The sequence below is a fragment of the Nestor notabilis genome, unplaced genomic scaffold (assembly GCF_000696875.1).
Source record: "Nestor notabilis isolate BGI_N333 unplaced genomic scaffold, ASM69687v1 scaffold34840, whole genome shotgun sequence".
NCBI classification, from domain to species: domain Eukaryota; kingdom Metazoa; phylum Chordata; class Aves; order Psittaciformes; family Psittacidae; genus Nestor; species Nestor notabilis.
The window spans coordinates 16,071-28,809 of record NW_009911266.1 but is presented as its reverse complement, the minus strand read 5'-3'; the positions used below and the strand labels follow the sequence as shown (position 1 = coordinate 28,809).

At 38.3% G+C, this 12,739-nt stretch overlaps 1 protein-coding gene across 1 annotated transcript in view; it reads left to right on the top strand.

The window, feature by feature from the left end:
* The window catches only part of BRCA2 (breast cancer 2, early onset), a gene marked incomplete at its 5' end in the record, with an annotated part of 33,294 nt that overhangs the window by 17,040 nt on the left and 3,515 nt on the right, over nt 1-12,739 (top strand). The window contains 10 exon segments of the mRNA XM_010013957.1: nt 117-307; nt 896-1,083; nt 4,302-4,472; nt 4,777-5,128; nt 5,769-5,924; nt 7,970-8,119; nt 10,600-10,716; nt 11,754-11,955; nt 12,193-12,359; nt 12,456-12,591. Coding sequence (XP_010012259.1) covers nt 117-307; nt 896-1,083; nt 4,302-4,472; nt 4,777-5,128; nt 5,769-5,924; nt 7,970-8,119; nt 10,600-10,716; nt 11,754-11,955; nt 12,193-12,359; nt 12,456-12,591 — 1,830 coding nt within the window.

The window sequence follows — 12,739 nt, the reverse complement described above, 5'->3', positions numbered from 1 at the left end:
TTCAGAAACCAGATGTATTATGCTTCATTTGATACTTGATTTTATAGTGTGACTGTATATGTTAATGTGTACTGTAAAAAAGAGTTTGCTGGGTTTATTATTCTTTTTCTTTGCAGCTTTGGTCAAGATGATGGCGAATCTCCGTTGTGCCAGAGATCTGCAGGAAATAAGAATTAAAAAGAAATGTAGGCAACATATTAGCTCCCAACCAGGCAGTCTTTATGTCATTAAAACATCTGCCAGAAACAGAATCTCTCTGAAAACTGCAGTAGAAGAGAAATCTCCTAGTTTTTATTCTGCTGAAGAGGTATATTGGTATCTTTTTACTCTATGTTTTTCCTGGGATCTGTTGCTTAAGACAAACAAACAAAAACTCACTAGCTTTTGAATAGATACATTCTTCACTTTTGAGATGAGTATTCACAGTAACTGTTAGACCAGTTGCTACAGTATTTAAGCAGCTTTGCATATCCACAGTTTTAAAGACTTTTCCAAATAATAAAGGTCATAAATATGTCTCTGTAGTGTTATAATCAAACAAGAGAAGCATCAAGCAAGGTAAAAAATCTAGCAATGATAGTTGTTATTGACTTCTAACCCATATGAAGAGCTTTTTTTGAGATAAAGTTGAAATTTAAGCTTAGCTAAGTCTGTATCAAAAGCCTTTTGCTTTTGGTACAGTGAAGGTGCAAACCCGTTGAATTTTTTTAAACACTTATAAAGGACATTGTGATGCTGTTCTGCTAAAATAATTGCTGTGAATTCCTACATTCTCCTCAGATTACATATGAAATGACACATTTTATCTGAATTTATAACATTAGATGTTAAAAACTCTCAGCTGAATTCTTACTGTTCTGTCATTATTTTGTCTTTTTCATCTAATTTTTTGCAGCTTTACACATATGGTGTTCCAAAACATTGCCTACAAGTTAACAGCACAAATGCAGAATCATTCCAGTTTCTCATCAAAGACTTCTTCAGTAAGGAGTATATATTAGCTGGAAATGGGATGCAACTTGCTGATGGAGGATGGCTAATACCTACAGATGAGGGAAAAGCTGGAAAAAAGGAGTTTTACAGGTACTGCTACTTAGGAACTTGAGACAAGTGTGCTATTTATTAATTATCCCCTAGAATAAAATCCAACACAGTGATCTTTTAAAGCCTCTGAATACTTTTACTGTGCATTTTTAATACATATCTGCTAGTGTAAATAAAGATATTGTAAGATGGTAAATTTACTATGTAGACTAATGTTAGAGGTCTTCGCTGACCGTTAAAGAAAGCATACAAAGTCGATTTAGAAAATTTCTGGGAATTCTCCAACAGTATAAATAGTCCAGAAAAATATTACTATTTTCTGTTAATTCAGCACTTTACCATTTTGTTTAATTAGCATTTATAGGTTTTGATTTCCTCCACCTCAGGTAGAAAAACATTTATTTAGCTTGGCTCCAGAGTTTCTTGCTGAGAATGAAGGTTGATTGTGGAGGTACTAAGGGCTTCTTTTCTTTTGCAGGACAGGGCTGAAAACATATTTTTTAAATACAGGGGTTTTTTTAAAGCTGACCTGTGATTTGGAGGAATCCAAGACTTCAGCAGTAGAACTCACTGATTCATTCAGGTCTTCATTTGAGTATAGTTGAAAAGCAAAAAAAACTACCCAGAGTGCACAAACAACTCCTGTTCTTGCACTCTTCCTCCTCCAGTTTATCAATCGCTTCCCAAATTTAGTGTGTTCCGTGCCATCATCTGTGTTGTTAATGAAAACATTAAACAACATTGGTCCCTGTACTGAGGTGCTACTAGCTACTGCCCACCCACTGGCCTGTCAATCATTATTGTTTATGCTCAGTGGTCCAGCTGATTTTCCACAGACCTTATCTACTTATCCAGCCCATATCTTAGCAATTTCATGATAAAGAGACTGTAAGAAATTGTCGAAGTCCTTGCTAACATATGCAATATTCACTGCCCTCCCCTTGCCCATGGCACCAGTTACTTCATCACAAAAATCAATTGGGCTGGTGAGGCATTATTTGTTCTTAGTAAATCCATGTTGGTCATTCCCAATAACCCTCTTGTATTAATTGTTTAGAAATGGCTTCTAAGAATTCTTGCCTTCTGCTCTGGAAGTCTCAAATCTCTCTGACAATAAAACCAAGTCTGGCTCAGAGCACTCCTTCAAATTGGGTTTTTTTGTTTTTTCTAAAAATTTAAGACAGAGCTGGTCCTCTCACAGTTAGATTTTGCACCCTGTGGCATCACATGCCCCAGCTGCTTCAAGGACAGCTATGGGATGTGTAGGCACATGCATTTATGTAGTCACTCAGAGGCAGATTATGCAGAACTTGATGTAACTTGTCACTTGTCTGTTTCCTCACCATTTGGCACGTATATTTTGCTATTAGTGATACCGTCTCTGATTCTACATTTTCCTCCAGTGGTGACACAATTGTTGAATATTTTGGGGATATACCTTGCTAGATGGAATGTTCATGCAAAGCACTTATGGTAGATGCGTAAAAGACTGAGATGTTCATCCATGTGCAGTTATGGTGTAGGGCCTCTTGCCTACATGTCCGTTCTGGAGCTGCATGTGTTTTAGAAAGCGTGCTGGTCATTCTTTTCTCATATGAAATTGCTGTTTCTAGGCTGACAGCACTGCTACACAGATTAATAGGAAAGCGGAGGTTTGAGGTTGTTTTTGACTAGAAGCAGTAACTAGATATCTGTGAACAAGGCATCCAGCTCTGGATCAGTATATTTTCAGTCTGCTGCTTAGGCACATTGAGGGTAATCTAGGTTAATTTCACACAATTTTCCTGTGAAGGGGAGAAGTATTAAAGTATTTGCACAAAATAGCTCATGCCCAGATGTGCCAAATATTGGCCTTTTCAGGCAGTCCAGCTTCTTATTCCAGAGACAGCTTGTCTTATTAGTAGTTTTCAGTTGTGCTCCAGATTCTGTGGTCAGGCCATCAAGAACATGGCTTCCGCCACATTCATTTTTCAGAAACAGAAGAGAGAAACCACCAAAACTGCTAAATATTCTATATTCTGTGGCTATGGTGGCTTTGGTGTCAGAACCTGTGCTGGGCAGCAGTGTCGATCTGACCCTGAGTAATAGACAGCCTCTGGAGCAATTTGTAGAGGCTGTTCTCCAAGAGGTTGCTTTCAGCTCTTGTATCTTTTCTGGATTGGTTATATGTTAAGCATATGGTTAAGAATGAATACCTACTGGCTGGCCAAGTGAATCAATCTTTTTCTCTCTTGAAGTATATTAACTGGATCTCCATTAACTAGAATATATATGTCTTAATTTAGTTATCTGTATTTAGGACCTTGAACTGAATTCTGTTTTGAACTGCTGTATTACATTGTCCTTCACAGAAGATTACAGAATGTCTCCTAAAGTTTCAGACTGTTTTGCTGTCTTCTAATGTAATAATAATTAATTATTGGTCATGCCTGCTCCTTATCTTCCTATATTTGACTTTTTGGTTTTTAAATTGTTTCTTTTCCTCACCCAACTGCAATACAGTTCCTTAAAATCTTGAGGCTTTCTGAAAAGCCGGAAATTGACTTTTTGATAGGATTTAACTTGTGTTCTAATCAGTCTGATGGCTCAGGTATTTGAACCTTGGTCTTATTCTTTCTCTTCCTGCTTTAGTGAAATGGCCTTACTAGTGAGTGAGGGAACTGAAAAAATAGATGTTCCCAACACAACTCAGGCAGGTCATGGTGGTACGTCTTGGTCTCAACACAGAATGAAAATCTATTTCCAGTGGTCACTCAGTGGAGAGAAGGAAGTTCTTCAGTAGAAGCTAAAAGTTCTTTGAAATGCGTTGTCCACATGTTCTTAAAAAAAAGAAACAAAAAAAACCAGCCAAACCATAACTAGAAACTATGAAGTAGAGGAAGGTGGATTGTAATGAACTCATCAAACAAGCAGGGGAAATTCCAGGGCTAAAAGGGAATAGAGCACACCTCTGTCCCTCTCTACGTGCATGAAGTGGACAGATCATGCCCCTGGAGCTACTGCAAGGGTCAGAAGTCTGCCTTTCAAGAAAGCAGGCGTGTATGCACACGCATGCTGCCAAAGCATATGAGGACAAAACTGCAGTATTCGGACAATAACCAGATCAGGCTATGGAATGCAACCTTCCTCTTTTCACTCTAATAAATATTCCTTTGTTAATGTAGCCTATGTGCATACACTGAATACAATGCCACGGAAAAAAAAGCAAGTAAAAACATAGTGTGTTTCAGATTAATTTGTGAACAATTCATCTGCAGAGCTCTCTGTGACACTCCTGGTGTGGATCCCAAGCTAATAACAGAGGCCTGGGTTTACAATCACTATAGGTGGATCGTATGGAAATTGGCAGCCATGGAAGTATCTTTTCCACATGAATTTGCTAACAGATGTTTGACGCCAGAAACAGTGCTGTTGCAGTTGAAATATAGGTACGTGTGTAGCAATGTATTTGGAGTTACAATCTGTGATACTGTGTACTTTCCAGGTCATAATGTTGTGGATTAAGCACCTTTACCTTGCATTTACTGTTTTATCAGAATGCTTATATTGTTAAACTTACACATAGCAGTATTAAAAATGTTATTTTCAAAAATCTTCATAACATTTGCTTCACTACAATGGTACTTAATCATGTCAGTTGATTAAGCTATAGTTTGCTACAATTGTTTTAAGGAAAAAGAATGTGAAGGATTTTGTTTGCTCTAACAAAGCATCGTGAATTCTTTTTTGTAGGTATGATTTAGAAGTTGATAAAAGTAAACGATCAGCAATCAAAAAAATAACAGAAAGAGATGACGCAGCAGGTAAAACACTTGTACTGTGTATCTCTAAAATCATATCGCTAAACACTGTTGTATCTCCTAGCGGTAGCAATAAGAATGTGGAAAGTAAAAAAGCAGCAGCAATAATTGAAGTTACTGATGGCTGGTATGGGATTAGAGCTCTTCTGGATCCACCTCTCAAAGCTTTCTTACATAGAAGAAGGCTGGCTGTTGGTCAGAAGATCATAGTTCATGGAGCAGAACTTGTTGGCTCTCAGAATGGATGTACACCGCTGGAAGCCCCAGATTCTCTTATGTTAAAGGTAAAACAAAATATTAGTTCAGCTTGACTGGATGTGACCAAGAAATGTGATAGATGCTGTGTAACTGAGCCATGTTTTGTAAGTGGAAAAAGCTTTCTCAGAGCTTTATAAACACACAAAGTTTTCTTGAAGTTTAATAACCTGATTTGTAAGACATGACACCAAGGAGCTGACACTATTAAATAGGATGGAAAGACAAGTTTAAAATATTCTGCCAAGTTTTGCTGCGTTTTGAAAGTTCCAGCTCCTTAATTTGGCAATATGGAAATTGGGGGAAGAATGGGGGAGAAGAAACAGATCATGAGAGGCTGGGCTTGGCAGGGGTATATTAACTTGTGTGAGGATGATTAAAGTACTGCGTGAAGTTTCAGCATAAAAATTTTGCTCTTCTGGTATAAAACAGTGGCTTATCTCATAGATGCTCATTTCCTAGAGAATTTTAACTCATTTTAGTTCCTGTTTATAACGTATTTTTCAATGTGAAAAGAAACCTTGAAATTAAAATGTGCTATGTTCAGTGCAAAAATGGCATATTCTTAGTGAGGTCAGTGTGAAAATAGTCTTTCCTCTAGTTATAATAAGTTAGATATCTTTTTGACCTCCTGGTGACAGTTTATCATTCCACATTTGTCTTACGCAGATTTCGGCGAACAGCACTCGCTGTGCACGATGGCATGCAAAACTAGGATTTCACCCAGATCCCAGGCCTTTCCCTTTGCCTTTGTCATCACTTTACAGTGAGGGTGGTGCAGTGGGGTGTATTGATGTAGTTGTTCAAAGAACTTACCCTATTCAGGTATGGTATTTTATTAATCTAACAGGTTTTATGAGATAAAAATCATATTAGTTAATTGCTATATTATTCCTCAAATCAGACATTATATGGAGAGTTAAAAAATTTGAGAGAAAGTGTCAAATGTGTAAAATAAACAGTAGTGGTTCCTGCAGTGTGTGTGTATTTAATATTTCAGGACTGGAGCATCCTGCTTTAAGAATTTGAGTTTGTGCTCTGTATCTCTCGTTGGCTTTGCTTTCAGCTTCAAAAAGCCAGCAATAATTGAACTTCAGTTCTGTAATCTGAAAAGCACAGTACTTTTTAGACAATTTCAACTCCCAAGTAGAAATGAAACCCAATTTTTTTCTATTGTTAATATGCATAGCCCTGGAAAAAGTTAGACATTTATAACCATTAGTAAGGTTACTTTGTCTTACATGTAGCTGGCTATACTGTGTAAGATCTGTTACTTAAAAATGTTACTGAAAATACAGTGTGATTATGGTGTAAAATAGAATGAAGATCTTTTGAATACCACTTAATACGCAGACCTTTTCAGTATGGTCAGACTTCCCTCTAACTACTTGTTTTGTAATACCAGCTACAAAAAGAAACATTTTTTTAATTAGTAATCAGTCCTCTTAATGTTAACAGTTTAATCAGGATACAACTTTCAGATTTTGTTAACTTTTCTCAGATTATGTTAAACTTGGCATGTATAGGGGAGGGTTATTATTTTCTTTCTGAAGTGTTGTATAACTGTTGGTCAATGTAGAATGAATTCTGCAAAGGTAATAGCAGTATTTGGTTTGGATTATTACTTTATCATAAATAAACATCATTAATGGAGGAGATTGCAGCACTTACTATGTGAACTGCTGATAGAACTATTATTTAGGTATCAGAAAGGGGACTAATCTGTAACCTCATCAATAGTAAATGGCTTCAAGGCTGGGGAGGAAAGTAGTGCTTCGTTTCTTACTATAGCAAGAGATCCACGTGCTGATGTTTTGTTTGTTTGGGCTTTTTTAAACACTGAGACTCTTGCTTAAACGTAACAAAACAATAGGAAGACGTAGCTGTGTCTTCTTTTACCTGAAGAGTCAAGGAGTGTAGGAATCACAGTAACCCTAATTAAAGGTGTCTGACTGTGAATACTGCAGGAAATGCACGGCATGCAGAGCCTGTTTAAGCAATTCACTGCCTCATAAGGATTAGTCCTTCAGCATTTCTCATCCTGCTCTCACTGGAACTCACCTGATCCTGTTGCTTAGCTAATTCATTAAACCAGGAGCAACTAACTCATAGTAATAATACAAAAAAACCAACCAAACCAACCTAGCCAAAAAAACCAAAACCCTCAGCAAACTGCTGTCTGTCGAATTAACAAACTGAATGTGGTCTGATGAGATCATATATGTGCTAAAGCTAGTACAAAGGAGAAGACGGGACTGTGCAGCAAAGAGAAAGGTAAGGGACTGTTTTCAACAGCACTGACCTCTTTGTTTGGCTCACCTATTCCTTCAAATTAGGCAAGGTTGTGAGCAAGGCTGGAATCCTGTGGAACCATTTTGGGCAGAAAAAGTTGAAGACTATCTGCAGAAGAGCATCATAGTTCTTTTACAGCATATAACCTAGCATGTTAAAACAGACAGTACAGTTGGTGTGGAAACACAAATTGGGTAGAGGGTAGAATGCAGTTCTGGCATATTCTTAAGTATTGAGTTTGATGGTTTGTACCTTAATGTAACTGTCAGTGGGATCCAGCTATCTTCTACATTACATCATTGATACCTGTTAGTATAAGCTATGGTTTCTTCAGCTGTCAAATCATGCAGTTTTGATTACTCATTCATTCTGTCTGTATGTCTTTAAAGTGAAGATTTACCAACCAATGCTGTGGGGTTTTGCCTTCTACCTATTACACTGAAGGAAATTATGACCTACTGCCTGTTCTTTTTTTAAAGCATTTTTACTTAACAGTGAATATTAGAAGGAAGTTAAATGAAGTTGAAATTTTTAAAAGTCCAGGTAGTTTTGGTTTTTTTTAAATCTTCTTATTTCAGTGGATGGAAAAGACATCAGCTGGTTCATATGTATTTCGTAACAGCCGAGCTGAAGAAAGGGAAGCTGCCAAGCATGCAGAGCATCAACAAAAGAAACTGGAAGCTCTGTTTGCAAAAATCCAAGCAGAATATGAGAAGCATGAAGGTAAAGTTGTCATTATTTCAGAACAGGTATCAAGAACACAAAAACTTTGGTGTTTCCAGAAGAGTTTAAAGAATCTGGCAAAACTTCTGTGGTGATAGAGAAGCGGAGGTAGGGTGTTGCGTTGCTTTGTTGTTTTTGCTTTTGTGTTGTATTGGTTTAGGTTTTTTACTTCCTACATATCAAGACCTTTCAGTACAAAACAGTTATATACTTATTTGCTTGGCTTTGCAGCTCTCTGGGAAACTCTTCCTGAATGTGTTGGTAGCCAGTCTGCTAAAAAATTACTATTGAGTTGATGCTCAGGGAAGTGCTACAAAAGTGTAGAACTGTTAATTCCATTCTCTTCAAAGACCTGATACCATAATATTTCACCTGGAGATGGGCACTGCTTAGGATGTATCTCAGTAAACCTGAACACCCAAGACTGAGCATCTTGCCTCACAAACATTGTGAGACTGTGAGGATACTGAGGTCAGTGGACCCATAAAACAGGACAGGAACCCTGGTGACACGGGACATGGAGAAGGCTGAGGTACTGAATGACTTTTTCATCTCAGTCTTAACAAGCAATACCAGCCTTCAGCAATCCCAGGCCCTGGAGACCAGGGGAAAGTCTGAAGCAAGAAGAACATACCCTTGGTGGAAGGGGATCAAGTTAGAGAATGCTTACATAAACTGGACATACGTAAGTCTGTTGGTGATGGGATGAACCCACAAGTGCTGAAGGAGCTAGCTTCTTGATGTCTTTGTGAGGCTGCTCTGATCATGGTGATTGGTAGAGGTGCTTGAAGACTGGAGCAAATGTGCTTACTGTCTTCAAAAAGGACGGGAAGAAGGACCCAGAAAACTAACCACAAGCCAGCCAGCCTTACCTTGATACCCGAGAAGGTGATGGAACAACTATTCCTGGAAACCATTTCCAAGTACATACAGGACAATAACATGATAGGGAGTAGTCAACACAGATTCACCAAGGGGAAGCCATGTTTGACCAACCTAACAACCTTCTGTGGCGAAATGACTGGCTTGAGTAGATATGAGGCAAGAGCAGTGCATATTGTCTACCTTGACTTCAGTACGGCTTTTGACACTTGTCTTCCTTATAATCCTCATCGAGATGCTGATGAAGCATGAGCTGGATGAGCAGTTAGGTGGATTGAAGACTGTATGAGCAGTTAGGTGGATTGAAGACTGTATGAGCAGTTAGGTGTATTGAAGACTGGCTGAACAGTTGGCCCCAGAGAATGGCGGTCAGTGTCATAAAGTCTGTTGGGAGGCCAGAACTAGCGGTGTACTCCATGGATCAATGCTGGGTCCAGTCCTGTTTTAACATCTGCATTAACGATCTGGACAGTGGGGCAGAGTGTACCCTCAGCAAGTTTGTGATGATACAGAATTCGGACTGATACGATAGAGGACTGTGCTGCCATCCAGAGAGACCTCAACAGGCTGGAGAAATGGGCTGACAAGAACATTGTGAAGTTCAACAAAGGGAAGTGCAAATCTTGCACCTGGGGAGGAACAGTCCCATGCACTAATACATGCTTGGGGGCCATCCAGCTGGAAAGTAGCTTTCTGGAAAAGGTCCTGGGGGTCCTGGTGACAAGTTGAAGAGTGTTGCCAGAAGGTTGCTGTAAGTGCTGCAGCTGGATGCTGATTGCTGCAGCTTCATGAAGCTCACTGCTGCAACAGAAAGTGTTTGCTTCCCCTTATATTTGACTTGACTAAACAGGAATGAGGAAGGAAGGGTATTAAGATTCTTGCCACACTGATTATGGATTCCAACTGCCTTGATACTCTGGCCTGTGTTTTTGGGAGGAGTTTTTGTTGGTTTTGGTTCAGTGGAGTGCTGTGGGTGGGGTGCTCATTTTTTGTTGTTGGTTTGGTTTGTTGTTGGTTTGGTTTGTTGTTTTTTTTCCCAGGAACAGGTAGGATTCCGTCGCTAACAGTAGCCTGTGCAGTTCAAATTTCACATGGTCCTATCTACAACCCAGATAGCCTCTCCCTTTCCATAAATCTTTCTCATGGTGATCTGTAACACCAAGAAGTTCTTTAACTGCTTTCTCAGCACCTGGAGTCCCTCCTAAGTAACAATCCTAGATCTTGGTGTGTTTGAGGCTTTTCTGCTGTATAAGAGGAATGGGAAGTGACAGACATACAGTAAATATGGTCAACTATTGATGAAGTTTCATGGCAGTCCATCAAGTCTGCCACCCTCTCCTAAGTGCAGACACTGATACTGGCTTCCCCAAAGTTTGTATAAATATTCTGATCTATGTTGTATTTAAATAAATGAGATTTTTTTATTTTTCTGCTTGCATTTTCCTAATGTATATCCATACATATATCAGTTCCTATACAGATGTGGTTTGTGTTTTTATTCTGGCGAGACCTAAGTACTGCCATGCTTCTTACATAGTTATTTCTTCTTTCACTTTTAAAGTGTATTGGTTGCACTCAACATAATGATGCTTTTTCAACAGAGAGGGCTAGCAGAGCACCGAGGTCACGCGCAGTCACAAGACAGCAAATCCGTAATTTGCAAGATGGTGCAGAACTTTATGAAGCAATTCAGAATGCATCTGATCCTGACTATATGGAGGTAACTGTAGATTCTTCTGGGCTAATTTGGAAATGCTTGTGGCATAATTTATGATTTAGTACCTCCTGCTAAAATCAACCATTAAATTACTATTTATTTTTGCTGCCTTTGGAGATTTTCTACAGCATGCCTAGTGCTAAATAAAGTAAGATTAAAAATAATGAATTTAAATAGATTAATGATAACTTGGATTACAAAACGGAATGCTATTTTCTCTTGACATAAAAATCCAGGATATAGCACAATTAAAAGTTAGTTACTTGTAATTTTATTTCTTCATTTTAATACATGAAAATTAAATGCGTCTCCTAAGTCTGGATTTTCACATGCATATTCTTGCATGCTGCTCACTGAAGTGTTTGATTGTATTGTCATTGTTCTCCTCATTCCCCGTTCCAATTCAATCACAACTTTTAAGTGCGTATGCCTTTATTAATGAAGGTGCAGGTGATTAGGCCCTGACACTAATTAAAAGTTAAATACATACCTTGTCTTTTACAAGTCAGGATCTTTGACTGTCATAAAGCTGTATGATGTGTGACTTTATCTGATACAATGTTAAGCATATCTGTGGTGCTACGTGTAAAGGCATCTGGATCTTGAAGACTTGGTTAGAAAGGTAACACTGCTGATGCATTTTAGTGTAGGTCACTGTATCAGCTCAGAGATAGCAGCCTACCGAGAGGTGCAGCTCTTCTTTTCTTCTGGCAGAATGTTTTTCTATTATTTCTTCTTTCTCATGAAACAGAGAAGCATGCCAGTTATATTAAATATTCACCTTAGTTATGTGCTCTTAAGTAGGCTTCTCACTAACTGTCGCATACAAACAGTGTGTTATGTAATGCTTCAGCAACAGAGCACCAGCTGAGTACCGGTCACTCCTGTTCTGTTAACATACCTTATGTCAAGTCCTAGTAGTGTATCCATTGAACAGCAAATTGCTTGTAACAGACAAACACTTAGAGGTTATCTGAAAATCTTGACAGGATTTTTTTAACTAACAAAAGATACAAAATACGTTTTTTTCTTGATTATAGGGATATCTCAGTGAAGACCAGCTAAAAGCTTTGAACGCTTACAGGCAGTTAATGAGTGATAGAAAGCAAACTCAGATACAGGAAGAATTCAAGAAGGCTTTAGAGTCAGCAGCACAGGAAGAAAATGGTTGTTCTAAAAGAGATGTATCTACTGTATGGAAATTATGTGTGGTAGACTACAGAAAGCCAGAAAAACATAAAGGTTAGTGCTTGGAAAATTATAAATAACTTTTCTCTAAACATGGTAACTGGCCAGCATAGGTGGATTTGAAGAGTTTAACAGCAGTATTCTAGCTTGTGTGTTAATACAATACACAACAGTTTTATTTGGGTTTTGGTTTAGGGCTTTTAGGTGGGAGGGAGTGTTGTGGATTTATTTTGATTTAAAGCCTTCAAATCAATACTGCATAGCTAATACATCTTAATCTGATATTGTCAGGGGTGATACTGAGTATCTGGCGTCCACTGCTAGATGTTTGTTCATTGTTAAAGGAAGGCAGTCGGTACAGAATCTACCAGCTGTCAACATCACAGTCCAAAGCAAGATCAGACTCAACTAATATACAGTTAACAGCAACAAAGAAAACTCAGTATCTACAACTATCAGTAAGTGGTTTAAGTGCATAAAGATGTATCATTAAAATGTATCGGAGTCTTATAAAGTGTATTGTGTAAATACTTTAAAATGTTGTGTTTCTTCAGGTATCACAGGAGATGCTGGCACAGATTTTCATTCCAAGGCAGGCTCTAAACTTCACCAGTTTGTCAGATCCTTCATTTCAGCCACCATGTGCTGAGGTTGATTTAGTTGGAGTTGTCATTTCTATTAGCAGAACAGGTATGTTTTGGACCACATTCATGTCATCCTATTGAGTAAGTACTACATTTTTTATTTCGAAAGTCAAAATGATCTTGGTGTTGTACCTGCATCCCAGGCCTGTGAAAACCTGCTAACATAGCTCATCACTGTGATATGCTGGCAGGTA